A 23,966-nucleotide genomic window follows, 5' to 3' on the forward strand; every position below is an offset into this window, starting at 1 on the left:
CCATATGTATATCTCTTTGTCTCTCTTTGTGTACATTCTTGAAATTGTGATGTGGGATAATGGATGATTATTTGCGGCATTAAACAAACCAAGTGAAACAATCATGCTCCTCTAGCCGCCCTGTCTCTTACCACCACTCTTCCCTCTTCCTATTCCTCCTCCTCCTCCCTCCTTTCTCTCTTCTCGCCCTCCTCTACAATGACTTCTTTTCTTCTCGACTGGTCCCCCGCCTCCCTTGTTACCACTTCCCCAAATTTGCCTCCCTCTCCAGGTTAGTCTAGCATATGCCTATGAGACCAAGGATGCGCTGTGCCTGGTGTTGACCATAATGAATGGCGGTGACTTAAAGTTTCACATCTACAACATGGGCAACTCGGGCTTCGACGAGCAGAGGGCCATCTTCTACGCTGCTGAGATCTGCTGTGGCCTTGAGGACCTGCACCGTGAGAGGATAGTCTACAGGTTAGGTCACATGGGGTTCAGCTGGAAGATGTTTTTTTTTTCATGATAGTATTTCCGTTTCGAAGATCAGAAGATGCTGTAGGCGAGCCATGTTTACTGTCTCAGAAACAGCATTAAGCCCAGAGGCTTTAGGAAAATCTTCAGGGTTATTTTGAGGATCTTTGTCTCTGAGGAAAATGTTGTGAGGTTTACAGTCCCGGACCCACATTATGTGAGCTTGTTTCTGTACAAGAATGTCCTGGTATTTAAAGGGGCACTCCACAAATTTTACACACTTTGAGTTCATCTCAGTTTACTTGTCATGAGAAGTACTACTCAGCCTGGGAAAATAGTTTCATGAATTATTTTGTGGTTCTGAGGGATTTTCTTAAATCTGAGAAAATGATGACACAGTGACATTGTCGGGCTTATCTCAGATTAGGCTTGAGAATTGACATTTTTGACACAGTCTGTGTTACAAAGTGGTTGTGAAGTTAGCATGCAGTGAGGGCCAAAATTAAAAGATTGTAGCCAGTTGCATTGATGAAAATGTAGCATCTGTGATTTTGAAGCTTGACCCATACCAAGGGACTAAAAGTCAGGATGTCTCCACTGGAAGAACAGTTGTAAATAGGTGGAATATCCCTTTAAACCAAACACACTAATTAGGCAAATCTCACCCATGCAAAACAAACCGTAAACTAAGTGATTGTGCAGCTCTTTGTCGCAGCTCTGGTGTTAGTCAGAGATACGTTCAATAAGAGAGTGTTTGCAGTCGTGCAAATAGAAAGTCCTGGATGATGAAGTGTGACTGGATTAATGGTGTACTGATTCCACTGTAATGCACCTGTCACACTCAACGGAGCCTCAAAGTAATTCTAACATAAACACTGATGTTCTTAAAAGACACATGCACCCACATACACATGGCCCACAAAGTCCTATAAACACAGTGTGCCTTGATCTCTGCTTGTGTTACAGTAAACTTCACAGTTGGCATTGTGGTTGAGGATGGCATTAGTAAAGTGCCTCAGCTATTGTAATACAATAAATAACAAACGGTTGGTATCTTGCACTTTTCAAAAAGTTAGACAAGACAATTAAAAGAGGATTCAGCAGCAGTATAAATGACAACATGGCATGTCTGGAAGTTCTGCTGCAACACTATTGAACGTAGAAATGTAGCTCAGTACAATACAACACGTGATAACAAATAAAACAAATGTGTGAAGATGAGCCATCTATTAATCCACATGGAAGACTGCGGAAGCTCAAGAACAGAAAGCACACGGGCAATAAAGGCAATGAAATGTCAACAAAATGACAAGTTAATAAAGAATACAAATATTTATCCAGTATTTTATTGTTGTATCTTTCTTCTCAAATGTAAGTTCTATTTTTAACCAAGCACAATATCAGAGGTATGACTCCCTAATGTCTTCTTCCTCTTTTTTCTTTTTGGCAGGGATTTGAAACCTGAAAACATCCTTCTGGATGATCGTGGTAGGTCCAGTTTCATTTTTCTTATTGTTCCGTTCAGACCAGAGCGGGCCAGTATGTGGGCACACGTCTTGACTCGAGGATATTATTTGTTTTCCAGTGTTTATTTGATGTAACTCATAGCTCACAATGTCCAAAACAAAAGGAACAGTTTGTAAGCAGTCCGCTTCATAATGTGCGGAGTGTCTCCCCATCTTTCAAACGCTGAAAAGTCATTTCTTCATGTTCTTCACATCACGCTCTCTCTCCTTTGATTCATACTCCTGAATCTTCTATTCTCTGAAACATGGACTTATCTGGAAATAGAGGAATCTCCTTCATGTCTCTCTGAAGCTCTTATGTTTTCTTATTCTCTTTCTTAACCACTTCTATCATAGAAAAATAATTTTAATGTAGCATGACTACTGTCTGGGCCCCTTTTTGCTCTGACCTTTAGTTAGTATTGGTTTCTCATAAGTCTGGGTGTTCAGGAAATTAAATGTACTCCTCTGTTAGTCACTAAAACAAAGTGTAAATTATTATCAAAATATGTACATTCAACAACATCTCAGTTGGATAATTACTTGTGGTTCTTGTTTAGGACACATCCGAATTTCAGACCTGGGCCTTGCTGTTCAAATCCCTGAAGGAGAGACGATACGAGGGAGAGTGGGAACTGTTGGATACATGGGTAAGTAAAAAAAACTCTGCTAAAAGAAGCTAAAACAAACTCCAGAACTTTGGCCACTCAATTACAAGCAAGGTTTTGGTCCGATACTCTCTTCTACAGCCTTTTTTAGTCAAACCTTTCATCATTTACCTCTATACACTTCAACCATTCCTTGGCTCTCCGTGCACGCATCTTAACTTTCTCCCTGACATTTATGAACTCTAGTTCTCAGTCTTAAATTTGGCAATGACCTTTGTTTTCTTACCCCTCATTGTTGCCTCAGCTCCCGAGGTGATCCAGAACGAGAGCTACACCTTCAGCCCAGACTGGTGGGGGCTGGGCTGCCTGATCTTTGAGATGATCCAGGGGCAGTCGCCCTTCCGCAAGCGCAAGGAGCGCGTCAAGCGGGAGGAGGTGGACAGACGAGTGCGCGAGGACCAGGAAGAGTACTCCGATAAGTTCTCAGAGGAGGCGAAGGACATCTGCAGACAGGTGAGAGTGAAGAGATGGAGGTGAGGGATGATAGTGGGATTAGGACACGGGTGGAAAAAGCACAAAGGGAGGAGAGCACATTAAAACATTCTTTGAGGCGAGTTGCAAATGAGGACAGGGAGGGATGTGGCTGCAGGGGTTGACAAAAAAAAAATTCAGTTCTGTATGCGTGAAAGTCAGAAAGATCATGTCTTCAGGCACAGCGAGATATTAGAAACAGTCCTGTTTGACTGAATGTATTTCATTGTAATGAACACACTGTTTTCCTGTATCAGACGTATTCTGAAAAGTCTGAAACACACTCTTAAATTGCTGATTTTCTGCAATTAGCAACGTTAAAATATTTTGTACAAGAGTTGTCTTCAAGTCTGTGGTTGTTATTAGGTCAATGAAGACCTCATGATACTTTTAGCCAAGACCCATCCATCCATTTTTTTCAACACCAATCTAATCCAGTTCAGGGTTGCGAGGAGTGCATGTGCAGGGTGAGGCAGGCCAAAACAATCATACTATACATTTTTTGTATCAGCACATGCCAAGTTCTCTCCCTTTGGCTCAGCAGCATTTCCAGGCAAGTAGAAAACTATCTACTAAGTGGTTTTATTTTTAAACACAGATTTAGTTTAAACCTGTATAAAGTGTTTTTTAGCCACTTGAGATATTATCACCTTTTAAAGATGAAATAGTGAACATTTGGACATCCAGCAGACACAAAGCAACATCACCTAACGAACGCAAGTCCATATTCACTGCCCTTTATTTCCACTACAGTCTAAGGTAGCTAGGTGCTAACTTTGTCTACTGTTTGTTGCTGAGTAGTTGATGTACAGTGGGTTTATTGCAGCTGCCTGCTGCTGCTGCTGGAATCGAGGTGGATGAGAACGGTGGGACTGAACCACCGTTTGCAGTAAAATCCAAAACAATGTGCTGAAAGAGGCTAAAATTCTCCGTAGAGCTGATGGAAACTGACAGGTTGGGTGTGTTGACGTTACACATCGTCATTCCAAATCAGAAGTTTATTACGGCTTAGCTCATCTCTCTTTCAGCCGCTCTGTCCTCCACAATGTCACTGCTCCGTGCTCCAAGAGGGAGCCACTGAGCTGCTCAGCCTCTGAGCCGGGGAGGGGACGGGACGTTCATTTGTGTGACGTGGTGGAACATTCTGACCTGAAGTTCAGCAGATTCAAAGGCTCCCCAGGGAGAGGAGAAGTGGAAGGGGAGGGGTGGGGGGTGCCGGGAGAAGAAAGGTTTCTGCAAGAAATGGGAGAAAGATAATAAGGAAGGAGAGAGAATGTTGGGGGGTGCAGCCTCTGCCATGCTACAGGGATGGCTATTACCACAGCCCAAAATAGACAAGTGATCCGGGTTGTCGAGCAGAAAGTGAGATCGAGAGTCTGCTTTGAACCGTGGTGTGAATTGGGGCGAGAGTTGCGCAAGGACAAGAAAAACAAAGGGGAAAGTTCGAGATGTGGTGAAAAATAGAGAAGGCATCTATTTTTTGAAACCACCATCAGCCTTTTAGGCAACAAAGCGGCCAGTGAGGCGTCCGCTAGTAGCCAAACCAACTAAACTACACTCATCTACTTCATAAGCCTGCTACACTGTACGTGGTGTCGTAGTAATGTTATCCAGAAGCTCTCATTGCATCAACCCCTGAGTGTATGGATTTGTATAGTTCCTTATTAGATTATGAAAGGTCACATACGTAAAGCCAAGAGGATTAAATGCAAACTATGTATGTGTTTTGTATACATTGACCCGGAGAGATTAGTCATAAAACTGTCAGGAGGTATCCAACATCACAGGAACCCCCTCCCCTTCTTTGTGTGTGTTAATTATTGATGGAGAAAAGGGCTTAAATAAAGGTTTGTTTTATGTTCTTCTTCGTGAGAAATTTGAAACATGTTGAGCTATAATTTATCTGCCAGAGCCATTTGGGCTAACACACACATCTTTAGAGAATTACAGTGTTTCACTCTCTTTTCCCTCTTCCTCTCGCTATGCGCCAGCTCCTGGCCAAGGATCCCAAGGAGCGCCTTGGTTGTCAGGGACGCGGGGCCATAGAGGTCAAGCAGCACCCCATCTTCAGAAACATCAACTTCAAACGGCTGGAGGCCAACATGCTGGACCCTCCCTTCAGCCCTGATGTAAGAGCAGCACACACGCAAACTCACAGTGCCAACAGTACATAGGCTTGATTCACAGCTTGTTGCCTGAAACCTCGGCGAGCTGCAAATCAGCATACAGGAAATACCATTGTCACAAGTAAACAAACACTTCCAGTATAAGCCTGGCTATCATGGTAGCCAAAGGGGGTGGTGAGAAGCAGGAGTGTGATTCCAGTGTCTTTGTATGAAATCATGATAAAATAGAAAACATGCTCTCTATAACATTACGCTTTCTCATCACAATTACCTCCAGTGAAGCTTTTTAACAATGAACAGTATGGAAACTCACGTGTGTATATGTGTAACCACGGAGTGTAATACATGAGCACCACCTTACCTGGATAAAATGTAGTTCAGCCAAAATCACTGTAAGCTTTTATGTTGTGCTGCACTTCTAGACTTTTGGGATAACAAAAGTGTTCATAGAAAGAATCGTTACATTTCATTTTCAGTGTCATAAGTAGACCGAGTGAGAGAGAGTGACTGACCCGAGAGGTTAAATCAATAGTTGAAAGTAGATAGTGTTATCGGTGTTTCTATTTTGGGTTATTCAGGTCAGTAGGGCCACACTGAGGTAAACAGAGCAACAAAGAGTCCTCAGGCATGTGAAGATTTCCATGTTAGTCAAATATCCATATGATTTTAAAGTATTTCAGGTTTAGTATTTCCCCCTTTTCATCCAAGAATAATTAGACTTTTAACAGTTGTTCTGCCTCTTTTTGTCTCATTTCTCCCTCTGTTATCTTCCTCTCTCCCTCAGCCTCGGGCCGTGTACTGTAAAGACGTCCTGGACATCGAGCAGTTCTCCACTGTCAAAGGCGTGAACCTTGACCCCACAGACGATGACTTCTACCACAAGTTTGTCACAGGCAGTGTCTCCATCCCGTGGCAGAACGAGGTACTGCACACTCAGGCTGCCGAGATGATGTCATCGTCCAGTCCCACAGCAGACAGATCTAATGCAGTACAGCTCTGCTGGTGACACAGGAATACTAGACTAATGTGGAAGGATAAATTGATGCCATTGGTTATTAATGTGAATATGCGTTTTCCCTATGAATGAGCCAAGTTACTGAATATAAATTAGACAGGGTTTATAGGTGTTGATTCACATCCTCCATGTGTAAATCAGAGATTTGAAAAGTGAAACGTATCAGGTTGGATAACTTGACCTCTCATCCTTTGTAGATGATTGAGATGGAGTGCTTTAAAGAAATCAATGTCTACGAGACAGACGGGACGCTGTGCCCAGACCTGGACATGAATCGGCCTAACCCTCCACCAAAGAGAGGCTTCTTCTACCGCCTGTTCAGAAGAGAGGCAAGTGCTAGTGCTCCGGCAACTGTTCGAGGGGGTGGGGGCTAAGGTACTTCCTCTCTTCCTTCTTTCCTCCCTTTTTTTCCCTCCAGGCCTTGTCCAAACTCAACATGTGAAAAGATTACTCCTGAACTCCTTTGATTATTTGTTTCCAGTTCATTTGTGTTGGTTAGAATAAGGCCTCCCTTCCTTTCTCCTCTGAATTTGAAATTTTCTGTCCCTTTCTGTCCCTTTGTTTGTTGCTTTGCCACTTTGTTGCAGGGGGTCAAACATAAGGAATATTTTCTTCAGAGAACTGGTTTGTGGTTGTGGGAAGACGTGACATAAAGCTTTGCCTTCCATATTTTAATGCAGTAACACAAAATGTGGTTATAAAATGGTTCTTCGTTGGTTGAAGGAGCTTCTTAACTAACAGATTTTTATCACTGAGACTTCCTTTGAACTGAAAGATGTCATTTCCACTGGGGAGGGGAGCAATATGCCCCCTCACTTTTCAAAATCCTTCATTTTGTCCCCACATTTCTACAGTTTCAGTTTGATTAGTTCAGTCAAAGTCACTGTGCACTCACAGCAATACGCTTCTCAAGCAGCAGTGAGTGCTTCACAGATGTTTTTGGCCCTTTTGCCTCTCAGGTGACGTACAGTCCTCCCTCCATTATTGGTGGAGGTGTAGTGTGCACCTTGAGAGGAAGACCTGCAGGCGCAATCAAAGATGAGGCAGTTGAGACAGAAATACTTGCCATGTGGTGAAGTCACGGTCAGCGTTTCTGGTGAACGTGACATCTTGCACATGTGAGAAGGAGAAGTTGTGGAAGCTGCTAATCTTAGTGATTGTATCCTCACTTTTTGGTTCTTCCCAGGTCTGTTTTAAGAGCGGTTACAGTGACGACGAGACCGAAGAGCCCTCGCGACTTTAAACCACTCCCTCCACCTGCCCGCCCCCCACCCACCCCCGCCACCCTCCCCTTCGCCGCTGAACTTCACCACAAACTCCAACCGAGCGCAAATCTTAGGAACTCAGTGAATGTTGACCTGTATTTATGAGCTGTATTAAAAGTGTATTATAATTAAAGAAAAAAGTATGAGTTTAAAGATTTTGTACATTTGTACTTGAATTTATGTCTAGATGTATATTTTCACTAAAGGTTGTATTGTACAAAAAGCCATAAAAGTACCACTTGAATGCATACATTACATTTTTATTTCCTTTATACCTTTTGGAATGAGTATGGATAATGTGTATTGGGGAGTTTTTTTTTTTTTAAGAAGCACAGTACCAGTAGTCTTTTATTTTTCTCAATGTAGCATAAGGCCGTTTTGTTTTTATATGTGCTGTATGTTTGTCATTGATTTGGCCATTTGGTGACGTGTTGTTAGCACATCAGATCCATCCCGTCCCAAACCAACCTGTAACCCTCAAGGCTCAGGTAGATCTGAATGACGGGCGTAGATCCAGATGAATCCAGTCTGACATTGCTGTGTTGATGCCATGCTGCTTAAACCTTCCCATGTTTCCCAGCTCTCCGCCTGCTCCTTTAACTTTTAGTTTGGAAGTCCGAGTTGATAATCCATGTCCTTCCCTCAGTCCAGATAGGCAGGTGGCAGTGGAAAGAATGGCGTGTGTAGTAAACCGTCTTCTAGGTGCCTGTACCGGCTTGATTCTAGCAGAGATGGCGTGGATTTATTTCTGAGGAAATAGTCAGCAGTCAGCATGTGCAGCATTAAATATCCTTAAAATAAAAAGGAAATACTATGGAGGCCATTTTTAGGGACACAAAGCCTAATAGATATCATTCCTGGACCTCTCGAAATATCTTTCAAGAGCTTCAAAAGCCTCAGAACATTACTTTCAGATGCCAGATATGTGTTCCCTTTGGGAGCACAGCTGTTCAGTAAATGTCTGTTACATTATTCACTCAGGCAGAAGATTTTTTTTTTGGTTATTTTATATTTACTCCTCATTCACTTTTTCTGCTTTTGTCGTATTACCTGGCTTTGCCCTATTATGAACCTGTTTTATGTGCAGAGTGGAAAACCTCTCCCTTGAAATTTCTTAGTAATTTGCTACCCATATTTTGAGTACAGCAGAAAGCCTACAACTGGTTGACTGGTAAATGACTTTGAGCATAGAGACAGATGATGATGATGATGATGAGGATGAGGATGATGAGGATGATGACGACGATGACACAGTATCAGAGATCTGACCTGCAGCTCACAATGGCTTCATCTAGACAACAAATTGCTGTTGCATCAAATTTACTTCTATTGATTCAGCTGTCAGCAGCTATTAGCCTCTGTACTGAGTCAAGACACAGCCTGCTTTGGCCTCTGCGCCTGTTGATCATAGATAGCATGATGCCTGTCGGCCACTTATCCTGCTAGTAGACCTCCAGCTAGATCAGGCTTCAGCTGTGCTTGTGATAGAGATAATATGTGTTCAGTGTAACAGCGACCACCTTTTAACTATTCCATTGAAATCCTGTATGTTATTGTCTGACAGGAATGACAGAAGACAGTTTCTTGTATGTGTGTAGACTGAGAGGAATTGGGGGGGATAATGTCTGAACTCCTGCCTGCAGAGGCACCATCGTCTGTGTAAAGGAACACTCGACCACTTGCAGAACCACAATTGTTGTGCATTATTGTCTTATAGAAGAAGTGTTTCCTATTCAAGTTAATCAATCATGAACAAATACATTTTCCCAAACATGTTGTTATCAGGATTCGTTATTTTCACTCTCTGTTTGTTCTCACTGGCATTTCAGAGGCATTTGAAGCCATTTCGCTTTTGAATTTTGCTTTTGAGGCAGTTGCTGTTTACTCCCCACCACCTGTTTTAATGCTGTGAATATCCAATCTGGACGTGTTAGCTTTGTGCGTGTATATTACACTGTATGCTAAAGCAGCTTTTGTTCAGTCTAATGCATTGAAATAAATTAGCTATGCCCCTGTGCAGTTAGAATCAATTTACCTGAAGGATTGATTCATTATGATTCTATTTTTATTTTTCCCACAAAAAAACAAACAAACAATGTCTGCATTTTATCAATACAATAGTTTCAAATTGTGTAGGGGCTTGAATGTCACTTGAATTTTTAATATTCAAAACTGCATACAGTTAAAATGGTACGCATGTAGTTCCCCATTTAGTAAACCAATTTGGAGAGTTGGCTTTTTCTAAAGTTTTGCCCCCTGTTGCACACTCCATCAAAATCAGGATTTGAATGTGTGCATCTAGCTGTTGCTGGCTTTTGTCACTTGAGTTTCTGAGTGTCTTTGTTTTCTGTTTTGGTTTTTGTTTTGTTTTTTGTTTTGCTCTCAGGCACATTTTGATGCTGATTTCTCTTGCCAATGTAGATTTTAGCCTTTTAGCTCTTTAGCCTCAAAAACCTTGTAAATTGTGTATTTCTAACATGTAACTAAGCTCTAACACACATTCACTCACACACACAGGGAAACTAAACTGTGTTTGCCACCCATGCCTCTGTCATTGTTTGGAGTAACTTTACTTTTATACCATCCATATAGCAGTAAAGATGTTTTGTTCAGTTCCATTGCACTATGGTGTGATTTGACAATGATTATATAGGAAGTGTCTTTAACCTTTTTGCCAATGATACCAAAAGCAACATTTAAGTAAAACAAATTTGTTTTGTTAGCCGAAGAATTTACTGAAGAGAGACAGACAGCCTTTATTATGTGTGCCAATTACCATGTTAATTTCTGACATCCCCCCTTATTTTTCAACCTCTTTATCCTTCCGTCCGTCCTGAGAGAAATTCCTTCACATAAAGGAAATTTAAACAGCTCAACAGTTTTGAATGTCCGCACTAAGTGCATTTTAATGCCTGTTTTAAAAAAAAAAAAAAAATACATATGTTTTATTACTCAAGCATGTATTGGTTTGTAATACTTCAGGTTCCTTATATATGTAAATGATGACCTTCTAGTGCCAACATATCTCACTGGTATCTGAGGACAACTTTATAAATGGCTAAGTGACCAGCTGAGTTGGCCCGGTTTGAATACTTAAGCATTCCTTCTCTTCTGCCTTCTTCCAAGGCACTGATGGTGAGTCAGTCCCCCCAAAAAAACTGGGGTCATACTCACCAGAAGCTAGAGATCCTCAGTTCCTCGATGTCACTTGAGTCTAGTTTTGGGATAACCACGATACAAGTCTGGAAGGCCTCCAGGGTTTCACACTCTTCTGTCCAGATGTCAGTTCAGTGATATTTTCAAGGAAGGAGGAATGGCATATGCATTATTGGTATTCAATCTGGGCACGGGACTTATTGATTTTTCTTTTTTTTTCTTTTTCTTTCTTTTTCTTTTGTATCTGTACAGTCATGTTGTTCAACCACTGCAGTCATTGTCAATTCTTGTACAAGTTGTATCACTGGTTGTTGTACCATATCTGACATTTGTAATTATGAAATAATACACTGCCATTTGTATAAAAAAAAACGTGTGTCTTTACTTATTTGTGTCATATCTTATTTTGTTGTTTCTTGCAAATAAATAGGCATAGGAGGAATAAAAAATAGTGTCATGCCACAGGCTATGTCATGTTCAACCCACTATAAGTAACTGCACTGGTGGCATTAGAGGATATTTGCTACAGGTGGGACTCCATTAAAGCTGCCACTACTACCCCGTTCATCCATTACACAGAAAATAATTGCATATTAAAGTTCTCTTTAAAGTACATCTCTTTCTATTGGACGGTTGTGTTTTCTCCATTCATTCTCTGCCACACCTACCGAGTCAGGGGTTGTGGGTATAATAAGCTACAGTATAAATGTGAACGTGAGAGATGGACAACTTGGATTTCAATACACGCGATTTAGTCGCCTCCTCACTTTCACATTTTCCACTCATACCCCCCTTGACACACCGATAAACTCCACTGCCACAACATTGGTCTTGCACCAATCTGTTTTCACAAGCTGGATTTCAGCGGTCCCGTGACAGCAACAATAACAACAAAAGAAAAAAAATCACAGTTAGTCATTGGTTCTTTCTCACGCCACTCAACATAAACACGCAGTCTGATTGGCTACTGAGGCTGCACCCTCTCCCCTCTCTGTCAAGCTGTCATATACTCCACTTCCCGGTGTGATTTGTCTGGCGAACGCAACGCTGCTTCAAAGATGGCTTGTAATCAACCAACGTTTTATTCATTTAGGAGTAATACTGTGGAAGAATAAGAGACCTCTTGCGCAAAGAGAAAGCGGAGAGCTGGTGGTAGTTGTCGCGAGCAGTGTTAGCACTCTCGTCGCTCTACGCACCGCTTTGCTCTCTCCGTGCGCTAACTTGTCCCCACTGTGCTAGCTAGTTAGCTGACATAGTAAATATTAGCTAGCCAAGCTAGCTTGCTTACTGTTGATTGCTAAAATGGCCACCATGGAGAAACTGATGAAGGCCTTTGAGTCTCTGAAGTCATTCCAGCAACAACAGGGACCACCAACCGCCGAGGAGCTTGTCCAGAGGCAGTAAGTAGATTTTAGTCTAATGGTGATTGCATAGCGAACTAACAGGCGCTGGGCTAGACAGGTAGCTTAGCTCGCTAGCTACGTTAGCGCCTCTCAGGTAAGCAAGGTTTAATAGTTAGCTTGCAGCTAGTTTAGGCTAACAGTCAGAGTCTAAGCTGGTATTTAAGCTTCTCTGCTATCTTACACATGCTTCTTGCCAGACATTGCAGCTATGCCTAGCGAGGTTTCTTTTCTTGATATTCACGCCATACGAGTGTTAGCTTGGCAGGTTTGTAGGGTCAGACTAGCTGAACGATAGCCGACATAGAGGACGTCTGCCAATTGATGCCCACGCACCTGCAAAAGGGGTCAGGAACCAGTTAAACGGTTCAGTGTCTGCTTAATAAATTATTCTGAGCTGAGGCATTCTGTTTGAAAAGCCACGTTAATGGTTTAACGTTATGTAATTAATCACACAGAAGGACAGATATTATAACTAATTTCGCCGATGACTAGGTGCATCAATCGTCATATTAATGCCATATTAATGCACCTGTACTGACGTAATTTACCCCATCCTGATCAGTGGAACAAGTGGTGCCTTATGCCTTGTTTGTGTTATGCCCCTGCTCAGCAAACCAAGGAAAACATGAGAGTATATATAATCAGCCTAGTCAGTCTTGCCAAGGGGATCTGTCGTGTTATGACCATGAATTCTCGTAATGTTTGAATAGCACCCACGGACTCATCAAGCTCATCAGCCAGTCCAGATGTCCATAAAATCTTCCCCTGTTCTCAGCAGTACACTCTTTGTGATGTTTTTTCCTTTTGATTAGTATTACCAGTTTATTAACATAGTCAGGCAGTTTTCACTAATGTCATAAATAAATGTGTTATCTACAATGCTTTTGTCGTATGAAATTGGTATGTTCCATGTAACCGCTCAAAGCCCTTATTCAGAATCGTGATACATCATTAAACTCAAATGAGTTTAAATTTGGTGAGCCAATAAGGACTTACGTTAGGGGGAAGCCAGGTCTCCCATCAGGCATTGAGCTTCTGCTGTCAGTGGAAAGCAGCTGTGGTGCCAAAGCTGCAGCAGCCTGGCTCTTAGAAGATTATAATTCCTTTGTCAATGTGACAGTGCAGCAAGTCATGATCAAGTCAGACAAAATTTTATTTGGCAGGCACTGAGTTATGATCAGTACAGGGGCAGGCCTGTGTCATGTCTAAGAAGTCATTGTCAACAACTTTTATTGTTGTGTTTGTATGATGGCTGTAGTGTTCAGGAGGTTTACAAAAGGAGGTCACTATTTTTGATCAATTATGTAACCACTGATAACATTGCAACCTCTATGCACACAGTGTGAAAGAGCAACTACTTTGAATCTATATCCATCATTGATCCTCCTACTCTGCATAATTTTCAGTATTATACATCTAATGAAAATAAATGCATGCATTAACCATGAATTTTGAATTTTGATTCTTCTCTCTTTCTGTATCCCCTTAGTAATCTTCAAAATCCTGGGACAGGGTTTATACTGCTGCTTCCCTTTCACTTAGATATATGCTGTATGGTTAGATTTGGATAGGTTAGGTTAGACAGGTCTGAAGTTGTGGTCTTGTGAGCTTCCACTTTGAAGCATTTTGGTAGTCAAAAGTGTTTTAGATGGACCATTCTCACTTTAATCGTGGAACACTGTTAGATTTAGCTTAATTTTGTACGCTGGGATTCCTGTTATGCCCTCATGGATCTCTGTAGTTTAGTGTTTTCACTGAAATCTAATATTTTTATTATCTAGAGAAGTGAGCAGTGTGTTGTATTTTCATTGTGCTGTTTGGCTGTTAGCAAGAGATTTAATTAAGATGGAGTGATTTCCAGCATTAGACTTTGACAAACGCACTGAATCTGAATGGCTCTCTCCAATCCTTCTCCCTCTCTGCCTCCATCTCTCCTTTTCTTTGACTGCCTCTTGCTTTTTTGCCACTTCTCTTCATGCTCCCCATATTTCTTCTTTCACAGGAAAAAGGAACAGGCCACCACAAAGAAGGACAGGGTGACCCACTGTCTGACGATATGTGAAAACATCGTAGCTCAGTCTCTGAGGTAGGCCTTGTTAACTGAACTTAAATATTTTTTTTCCCAATCACATTTTACAATTTACTAAGTTCTGTTATTACAGTTTACTTAAGTTTAATGATGCCAGTTTGAGTTAGGCTAAGAGGGAACAAAATATTCTCACTTCTGACTTTATGCCAGAATTCAGTCACATTCTACCCATCATCATGTGCTGCCCTCATGAATCTAGTTTATATTACTTTAAAACTGTAAGAGCAGCTAAGATTATATTGGCCTCTGCTGTTGAGGATTATCACAGCAGTCTGGAATTGAAACTGATCTCCAGTTCAGAAGTAGTCATGACTATAATCATCAACAATTCTCCACTAACATCTCACCCTATCAAATTAAGTCTGAACTATTTAGCTACTCCAGAAGAAATCTAATGTATTACTACAAAACTGATCTATGTGCGAGTCATGTGTATGTGCGTGAGAAAGGAAAAGGCATTTGACTTAAATACAACTGAATGGGAGACACTTGTGTGGGTATGTTCATTTGAACATTTGGTCTGTGAACATTAGAGAGTAGTTTTATTGACGCACAAAAACAATGTCTGTTGAAAGTTAAATGTGTTTGTGTGTAAGGACGTTTGCCTGACTTTTGTTCTCTTTGCTCCCGTGAACAGAACGTCTCCCGAGTTTCAGAAATTGCTGGGCATCGCCATGGAGATGTTCCTGCTCTGCAGTGATGACAGCGAATCAGATGTCCGAATGGTAGCCGATGAGTGCCTGAACAAAATCATCAAAGTAAGGAGAGGTTATAAACTTTCAGCCAGGCTCCCTCAACATTCTCCTTCATTTTGCCTTAAAAATAGGATCAATAGTGAATTGATCATAAGTAAATTTTTAGTTGGCGCCCACTTGGGTCATGGTACACTTCCCTTTTTTTGGATCACATGAAAAGATGTGATCAATTTAAAAACAATAAAAGATGATAAGTATTAGCAAAATTTACACCAAGCCATTATTTTTGTTGTTAGATTTTAAACAGGTTTTTATTGTTGAATCATCCATGTTGCTCAGAATGCTAATTTTTGATATTTATCTTCAGGCGCTGATGGACTCCAACCTGCCTCGACTGCAGCTGGAGCTGTACAAAGAAATTAAAAAGGTAATGAGATATGTGTCTGCGTCATGAGCCATTTTGTTGTGATCTGTCATTCCTATAATATATTACTATGATTGTAGAAATGGTGATGAAATGCTTGTTGAGATGTTAATGAGTGTTGGTGTTCCTCTTTAGAACGGTGCCTCTCGGAGTCTGAGGGCTGCTTTGTGGAGGTTTGCTGAGCTTGCCCATCTCATCAGACCACAGAAATGCAGGTATAAGCACATATGCCCGAAAAAGGCTTCATTCACATGACAAGCAGGGATCCTATGTGGGGGGGAAAACAAATTTGGTGTACTTTATTAACTTACTGTGCTCCTTTAAAAATCACTTTAAATGATTTCAAATATGGGGACCACCTTATTAAGCTAATTGTATTTTCTTGATTATTTTTTAAGTATTTCAAACATAATCAGCTTTAAATGCCCTTTACTCATCTTTGTGGTGAATGTCTTGTTACCCCTCTCTCCATCTCCACTTTGTGCTGCAGACCCTACCTGGTCAACCTGTTGCCGTGCCTCACCAGAATCACCAAGCGGCAGGAGGAGACGGTGCAGGAGACTCTGGCTGCAGCAATGCCCAAGATTATGTCAGCTTTGGGACACTTTGCCAATGATGGCGAGATCAAGGTATCTACATAGGGTACAAACAGTGGCATGGAAATTGAATTTGGGCTCAGATTATTGTTGTTTTCAAACAATAGCTTTGCTTCAAATTTTGTCTTGATGAAATTGATGCTTCCTATCCTTTTTCCTCTCTGCTCCAGCCTTCTTGTAAACACACTGGACCTAGTTTCCCTGAAAGCCATTTAATACTAGCTGAAATGCAATGTTGTTCCTAAGGATTCTCGACTTCAGAAGTACAGTGGGGTCCAAATGAAACTGTATATATTCCTCATGTTGGCTCTGTAGAAACATTCAGCGTTTGAAGCGCTGTTCCTTTCCAATGAAATAAAAACCATAAAATAATTACTGCAAACAGACAAAATATAGGCTACAACACACCAACACACCCATACATGCCAAGACAGGAAGAAGTTGCAAATGTAAGTGGACACCACATACATGAAGTAGAAGTGTGTTTTCATTGTAGTCTAACCACGTTTGTCCCAGGTGCTGCTGAAGTCATTTGTGGCCAACCTGAAGTCCAGCTCCCCGACCATCAGACGGACAGCAGCAAGTTCAGCTGTCAGTGTGTGCCAACACTCCAGACGCACCAGCTACTTCTACACCTGGCTGCTTAATGTGCTGCTGGGTAGGACACACAAAGCACACACACATACTCTGTACACACACCTTCTTGCCTTCCAACCTTTTACTTGACACTTAAGCTTATTTCAGCCAACTGCTTTTTAGTTACAGGTACCCAGGTTACAAATGTTCAGATTGGACAAAGAAAGATACACCCTCACTTTTTTTCCTTTTCCAGGACTGTTGGTTCCAGTGGATGAGGAGCACCCCAGCCACCTAATTCTAGGGGTGCTATTAACTCTTCGCTACCTGATGCCTCTGCTGCAGCAGCAAGTCAACACCACCAGCCTCAAAGGAAGCTTTGGAGTCATGAGGAAGGAGGCTGACGTACAGCCAACACCTGAACAGCTGTTACAGGTAAGGAGAAGAATGTGATTGTGTGCTTGCGCGTGTCAGACAGTTATTATAAAGTTTTGGCTCACTTTCATGCTTGTGTCTTAAGGTGTACGAGCTCACACTACACTACACACAGCACTGGGATCACAATGTGGTCACAGCTGCTCTGGAGCTCCTGCAGCAGATGTTCAGGACTCCTCCGCCAGAGCTTCTGCACATGCTCATCACTGCTGGCAGCATTCCACATGCCACAGTGTTTCGCCAGGACATCGAGAGCCGTGCACGCTCTGGCAGCATCCTCGAGCTCATTGGTAAGCTACGGACCGTGTTCATAAATCTTGTTATTCTTCTTGAACAGTGTGGGCCCTGCATTTGCTTCAGGTAGCTTTTAATTCATTAACCCATACTGACTTTGCAAGGACATTAGTCGACCAAACTGTGTTGGCTCTCTAGTTTCTGCTGTGGTCTGTGTTTGTGGCCTTTTTCTTTGCTTGCTAACTGGTTCCCTGTAACTAATTGTTTGTGTTTCCTATGAGTCCTTCTGAGCTTTTGCTGCTTTTCTCTTCATCACCTCCCGTTTCTACTTCCTGTTTATCTGCCACTTGCAGCGGGGGGAGGGTCTTCCTGCAGTCCACTCCTTCTCAGGAAACAGAGAGGTGACTAGTCTATTTATCTCCTCTGCTCACCTCAACCCTCTCACTCAAGTTCCAGTCAGGGCTTGGGTAAATTTACCTTTGACTGGGTCACTTAAGACAGTTGATTTTCCTCTAAATTCTTGATAAATAGTATTTGAATTTCATGTGTTATTAATTTGAATGCACTCAGTTTGAAATAAATTGCTCATGCCCAGGTGGTTTTTCCTCTGTTAAGCTGGTGTTAATGCTTAAATGTTTAATTGACATTAAAACTGTTTTTTTGTTTTTTTTTTAAAAGGTAAAATGCTTTCTGGAGAGGAGGATGGGTTGGAGGATGACCCTGAGAGGACAGAGGTGACCACTGGTGCCTTCACAGGTGAGATATATCACCCAGAATCCATAGTAATTTGGCAGTCTTACCAACTAGACTTCAGTAACTTCACACTTCAAACCAGATGGTAATTCCCCAATCTGAAATAAAAAAAGTGATATGGTGTATTTCTGTCCTCCTAGCGTCAGTCGTTGGTGCAGACAGCTCCTCCGCAGCCCAGGTTGACATCATCACAGAGCAGCCACGTTCTTCCCAGCATACCCTGCAGCCTGGTGACTCCGTGGACCTCAGTGCCTCCTCAGAGCAGGGCGGAGGTGGAGGCGGGACATCTGCATCAGACACTCCAGAGTCACCCAATGACAACGAGGAGGAAATGCTGAGCCAGAGCTCCAGTGGCGGGGCCAACATTACTCCAGAGACGGCTGACTACACCACACCAGAAAACGCCACGCCGGAGGGAGGACCCTTGGGAGAGGGTGGAACTCTGCTAGGCACTAATGATCGCTCACTCCCACCCAGCGACTCTTCCCAGACCACCACAGAGGGCCCAGACTCAGCTGTCACTCCCTCAGACGTAGCAGAACTGGTCAGTGTGACTGTATAGGCATCCAAGAGAGATTTGATTAGTTTCAGGGCAACAGCTTAAGGATACAGCATTTTATTTTTGTATATGTGTGTAGAATACAGTGCGCTCTTCCCTAGATACCCGAAAGACTCACCTTGGGGTCTGGATGTAATGACCAAGTACCCGGTTTATGAATGATGCTCCAGTACACCTCATAGAATTAGGATTTGTAGAATGGACAAAAAAATGAATTCCTACTTCTGTTTGGCACAACAGCTACAGTTCTATGTAAACCCCCTGCAGTGTCAATGCACTGCTACTTTATATTTCATGAACTTATAAAATATGAAAAAACAGTAATTGTGGCATGTACAAAAGTTGGTGCAAGTTTGAGTCGGTCCTTAGTAAACCTTCCTTTGGCAGATATCACTTTGTTTGTAGCAGCTAAGAGTCTTTCTGTTCTTGATTCAGGGATTTTCACCCACTCTTCTTGCAGATCACGTCAAGTTCTGAGATACTTTTAGGCTGTCGTCCACACACCACATGTTTTGAACTCACCTAGAGCATTTCACTGATGTTTAGGTCAGGAGACTGAGAGCTGCTTCAAAAGCCTCAACTTGTGTTTCTTGAAGCAGTTCGTGGTGGATTTTGCATGTAGCGACATTTGCATCCAGAATTTACTGATATTTAGTGGAACCCACTCTTCTCCCTATCCTAGCAATGTTTAGTGTGCCACTGACTGCCACACAAATCCAAAGCAGAATATTTCCACCCCATGTGTAACAGTTACTATTAAAATGGAAATGGGAATATGTATGTTAGAACTTTAGATACAGGCCTGCTGTAGCACAAAGTCTTAAACACATTGGAAAGTGGCTGACAGTTATGTTTGAAATATTGGTTTTGGTAGTTGGAATGGAGTAAAAATGCAAACTCCGATGTTACAGTATTTTATAAAATTGTCACATCTGCTCCTCATAGCACATCGAACAAAATGTGATGTCACAGCCTATATTGAATCCATTGAGTCTTTGGGAGGCAGGTTCATGTAAACCTGTGACTCTCTGGAGACACTTTGTTGTGAGATTGTCCATTCTAACAATTCTACCTCTATGATCTTGCCCCCCTCACCTTTATCCTTCTCCCCACTCCATTGCCGCAGTCGCGCACTCCATTGCCGCGGGTGATTGAGCCGTCCCCACCCTCGCCAACTTCCACCGAGGGTCCCGATGCCACAGACAGTGACTCTTCTGTCTACACTGCTTCCTCTTCGTCTTCTTCTTTCTCTTTCTCCTCCTCTTCTTCCTTCTATGCCACCTCTTCCTCTAGCAGTAGTGACAAGGTCAGCCAATTGGACACTGAAAACGAGTGGGAGGGGCTTGCTTGTCTGGAAAGTTTTGGCTTTCTTCATTCTTTCTCCTTTCGCTCGCTTGTTCGTCTCAACCCGTGCACAGAATTCTTTCCTGCTTTTGGCTACTTTCCCCTCTCTACTGTACTGTCACTGACAGTACATTGTGCCCCTTGTTTTCCTTGTTTCCAGTAATTCCCCTCCCAAAAATGAGATGCCTTTGAAAGACCTTTGTAAAAACAAGCAACCCCGATAACCCATGTTTACTGGCTTGCCATGAAGTTCAAAACTAGAAGCATGAAGGCCGTCTGTTCCTTAATTATTTTCCCTATACCCTTTCGAGAGGCTATGACGGGCTTTTGTTCCAGTGGAAGCCAAACCTGGTGAAATAGACAATATATTTCAAATTCCTCAAGAGTACTTCATAGATGCATCTTCCTAGGAGGAAGTCTTCTCACCAAACTAGGTCTCTATAAAAGGTCATGCAGATGATGTAAAAATCATGTGTACTAAGAAGTAAAAGTAAGACTTGCCTGATCGACGGGAAATGAATTTCAGAGTCAAATAGTTTGGATCAAAAGCTTGCTCTTCCTCTGGCGGCCTGTGGCAACCACAACTGAAGAGTTCAAGAGTTTATCAAGCCTGTGCTTTTTTTTCCTGTATGCAGTTGATTTGCTGTAAATTGTGTCAGACCCGAGCATGATTCATTAGAGTTTGAACAGGGGAGCAGTCGTTTGACTTCCAGTTTTAGCCATTTGTTGTGCTGTGTCTTTGTCCTCAACCCAGCAAATCTAACTCAGTGACTCAAAACTCTTTAGGTGTCCTTTGCATGCGGTTGCATTTTAAACTGAAACAGATTGTTGCGTTTGGTGTATTTGCAAAGCTGAGTTTAGTTCCCTTCTGGAGTCATGTGTTTTGTGTCTGTGCATAAGGTGCTGGATGGCAGTGAGAGTCAGTACTCTGGGATGCAGATTGGAACACTACAGGATGAAGAAGATGAAGGAGCTGCACCGTCCTCCCAAGAAGAACCACCTGAACCATTCCTGCAGTCAGCACTGGGTATGTTTGTGTACAAAGATATACACACAGACAGGCTCTGCTCATTGATATGAAGTCTTGATCATGGTTATTATGTCTGTGTTTGTGTGCAGCTCTGAGCAAGCCTCATCTGTTTGAGGGTCGAGGTCACAACCGGCAGGGTTCAGACAGCAGTGTGGACCGCTTCATACCAAAGGACGAACCTGCTGAACCCGAACCTGACAACAAGGTAAAGACGCATCCTCCAAAAAAAAACCTCAGTGCCAGTGTTTCACAGTGGAAGTTAATATAATATGAGCAATATAAGCAAGACAACAAATGATCCTGTGTCTGATTATGTTTCTTCTCTGCCTGCGTCTTAGCCATCACGGATAAAAGGTTCTATTGGACATTACACAGACCAGGAGATGGAGCCACTGGTGCACTGTGTACGTCTTCTGGCTGCTTCTTTCCTGCTGACAGGGCGTAAGAATGGTGAGTGATTTATAAAAACTGCCCAAAATGCGTCAAATGCAGGCTATATTTTTATAGAATTGTTTGAGATGTGCTTGTGATCAAAGATGTCTGAATTAATTAACTTAAACCAACAGTAGAGATGGGTGGTATGACTTCAAATCAATATTATTTCAAACTTTTACCTTGATTATGATAAAAGAACAATTACTTTGGCGCTTATCGGCCTCTCTTTTTTTGAGCCATGCGCTCTTCATATTCAGCGATGCGATTGTCGTCGTCGTCTCCCGCTTATCCGGATCCGGGTCGCGGGGGCAGCAGCCTCAGCAAAGAGGTCCAGACGGCCCTCTCCCCAGCCACTTCCACCAGTTCCTCCGGGAGAATCCTGAGGCATTCCAAGGCCAGCCGAGAGATATAATCTCTCCAGTGTGTCCTCGGTCGGCCCCGAGGCCTCCTCCCGGTGGGACATGCCCGAAACACCTCCCAGGGGAGGCGTCCAGGAGGCATCCTCACCAGATGCCCGAACCACCTCAACTGGCTCCTCTCGACATGGAGGAGCAGCGGCTCTACTCCGAGTCCCTCCCGGATGACCGAGCTCCTCACCCTATCTCTAAGGCTGAGCCCGGCCACCCTGCGGAGGAAACTCATTTCGGCCGCTTGTATTCGCGATCTCGTTCTTTCGGTCATTACCCAAAGCTCATGACCATAGGTGAGGATCGGAACGTAGATCGACCGGAAAATCGAGAGCTTCGCCTTCTGGCTTAGCTCCCTCTTCCCCACAACGGACCGATTCAGCGCCCGCATCACTGCTGACGCCGCCCCAATCCGCCTGTCGATCTCCCGCTCCATCCTACCCTCACTCGTGAACAAGATCCCGAGATACTTAAACTTCTCCACCTGAGGCAGAGCCTCCCCCCCCGACCTGGAGCGGGCAATCCACCCGTTTCCGGCTGAGAACCATGGCCTCAGACTTGGAAGTGCTGATCTTCATCCCAGCCGCTTCACACTCAGCCGCGAACCGCCCCAGCGAGAGCTGAAGGTCAGTGCTCAATGAAGCTAAGAGAACCACATCATCCGCAAAAAGCAGAGACGAGAGGCGATGCGATTGTGTTCCAAGTATATTCCAAACATATTGCTGGTGTTACCTTTGGGTACTGAAATAGTTTTTTTCTGTAGTGTTTACATTTGACTTTTTGTCACTTTTGGCAGCATCTTCTCTGAAGCCAAAATGTTCCAAAACAATGGACATGGCGTTCTCTTTAGGTAGAAGCTTCTCGGATTGAAGCTCATTATCTCCAGCTTTACTTTGAGTGAATGCTGACTAACGTTAGTGGCACAAGACTGAACATGAGGTAGTTTTTTTTTTTTTTAAGGGGACAGTTCTTGAAAGCATGCATTAGGGAAAGTAATAACCAATTTAACCGACATGAGCTTGATGAAGTCGTGAGAGGTTTTTAAATGGCGTTTAACTGCCACCCCTAAGGGAAACTACTTGGTTGTCTACTAATGTCTCTTCTCTGTGTTTCTCAAGGTCTGATTCCTGACAAGGAGGTGCGAGTGAGTGTGAAGGCCCTGGCGGTCAGCTGTGTTGGGGCAGCAGCAGCGTTACATCCTGAAGCCTTCTTTAATTCCCTCTACCTGGAGCCGCTGGACGGCATTCCAGCAGAAGGTAGGGGCCCCAAATATGAAGTCAATCCTATTTAAATGACGTGTGACACCTAAATAGGTTAGTATTAAGACAGGGCTGTCTAGATCAGGCATGTGTTTTTTGGACAGAATTAATATTGCAATAATAATTATAATAATGATAATAAATAATTAAGCTCATCCCACTCAGTCAGATGTGTTTTATTAATTTTTAACACAACAAAATTCAAATTTTCAGGGCAAAAAAACTGCATATCCACAAGGTGGTTTTCACTCATTAGCTGATCTTTGCTCAGGGTGAAGGTGGGAGGAGCTGTACAGGAAACAGTGTGATGTCACTGGACTCCCTGAGCTAGTAAAGTAGCAGCAGGTGATGTCAATTAAGCACAGTCTGTATACACCCAGTCCTAATCAGGCAATAAGTGAAAACACCTGTGTAGGTGACCCACACGCTCTCACATGGTCCCATGAGGCTCAGTTGTCTTCATGTGGGGCTGTGCACCTCTGACTTAACATGATACATATTGGGCTTAAAACAGTGCACGCTGGTTATAAATCCTGTCTGACTTTTGTTGGGGCTGCAGAACATCACCATGTCATATGACATACAAACCTCAGGAGCAAGGCTGCTGCAGTTTTCTCTCCTCCGGTTGCAGCAACAGAGAACCACCTCTGTCACTGGCCATCACGTCGGTCGAAAACAAAAGCAGGAGTGGATTTTTTTCTGAAATGTTCTGATCCTTATGTTCTTCCATAAGGAGTAATTTCAAGTGTTTTATGGAACACAATAAGCCTAGTTCACAGCAGATATTTGACTTGTCATTGACGGAAAAGCTTTGGTATTTCGAATAACACTAACAATGGCTTTGTTGAATTCCTGTGTCCCAGTTAGTGATGACAGTGAGCCAGTATGCACAATAGCAGGAAACTGAATCCGCTAAATGGAATTCAGCTTTTCCTTCTGTGACATGTCAAAACGTCTTCAGTGGAAAGGACTTGTGTATTTTTTTTTATTTTTTTTTTAAGTATATTTTTTGGGGCTTTTGTGCCTTTATTGGACAGGATGGTAGAGAGAGACAGGAAATGGGGA

At 42.7% G+C, this 23,966-nt stretch overlaps 2 protein-coding genes across 8 annotated transcripts in view; both read left to right on the forward strand.

Moving 5' to 3' along the window:
* Positions 1 to 11,046, forward strand: part of grk4 (G protein-coupled receptor kinase 4) — a 43,857-nt gene extending 32,811 nt beyond the window's left edge. Inside the window, exons 9-16 of one of the 2 annotated variants that reach the window (XM_056371635.1) lie at positions 272 to 462; positions 1,907 to 1,944; positions 2,522 to 2,611; positions 2,874 to 3,082; positions 5,092 to 5,229; positions 6,011 to 6,148; positions 6,439 to 6,616; positions 7,428 to 11,046. In XM_056371635.1, the coding sequence (XP_056227610.1) occupies positions 272 to 462; positions 1,907 to 1,944; positions 2,522 to 2,611; positions 2,874 to 3,082; positions 5,092 to 5,229; positions 6,011 to 6,148; positions 6,439 to 6,615 (981 nt within the window). In that variant the 3' untranslated portion in view covers position 6,616; positions 7,428 to 11,046. The remainder of the gene's footprint in view (positions 1 to 271; positions 463 to 1,906; positions 1,945 to 2,521; positions 2,612 to 2,873; positions 3,083 to 5,091; positions 5,230 to 6,010; positions 6,149 to 6,438; positions 6,617 to 7,427) is intronic. The other variant, XM_056371634.1, reaches the window with a different exon arrangement.
* A 647-nt stretch (positions 11,047 to 11,693) lies between these two features.
* Positions 11,694 to 23,966, forward strand: part of htt (huntingtin) — a 34,469-nt gene continuing 22,196 nt past the window's right edge. For 4 of the 6 annotated variants that reach the window (XM_056372154.1, XM_056372159.1, XM_056372155.1 and 1 more), the window contains exons 1-16: positions 11,694 to 12,062; positions 14,068 to 14,151; positions 14,792 to 14,912; positions 15,217 to 15,276; positions 15,409 to 15,488; positions 15,764 to 15,902; positions 16,386 to 16,527; positions 16,702 to 16,880; positions 16,966 to 17,170; positions 17,468 to 17,515; positions 17,793 to 17,870; positions 18,008 to 18,411; positions 20,671 to 20,797; positions 20,890 to 21,005; positions 21,139 to 21,250; positions 22,761 to 22,898. In XM_056372154.1, the coding sequence (XP_056228129.1) occupies positions 11,965 to 12,062; positions 14,068 to 14,151; positions 14,792 to 14,912; positions 15,217 to 15,276; positions 15,409 to 15,488; positions 15,764 to 15,902; positions 16,386 to 16,527; positions 16,702 to 16,880; positions 16,966 to 17,170; positions 17,468 to 17,515; positions 17,793 to 17,870; positions 18,008 to 18,411; positions 20,671 to 20,797; positions 20,890 to 21,005; positions 21,139 to 21,250; positions 22,761 to 22,898 (2,131 nt within the window). In that variant the 5' untranslated portion in view covers positions 11,694 to 11,964. The remainder of the gene's footprint in view (positions 12,063 to 14,067; positions 14,152 to 14,791; positions 14,913 to 15,216; positions 15,277 to 15,408; positions 15,489 to 15,763; positions 15,903 to 16,385; positions 16,528 to 16,701; positions 16,881 to 16,965; positions 17,171 to 17,467; positions 17,516 to 17,792; positions 17,871 to 18,007; positions 18,412 to 20,670; positions 20,798 to 20,889; positions 21,006 to 21,138; positions 21,251 to 22,760; positions 22,899 to 23,966) is intronic. The other 2 variants (XM_056372156.1, XM_056372158.1) reach the window with 1 other exon arrangement.

This window comes from Seriola aureovittata, chromosome 3 (genome assembly GCF_021018895.1).
Source record: "Seriola aureovittata isolate HTS-2021-v1 ecotype China chromosome 3, ASM2101889v1, whole genome shotgun sequence".
NCBI lineage: Eukaryota > Metazoa > Chordata > Actinopteri > Carangiformes > Carangidae > Seriola > Seriola aureovittata.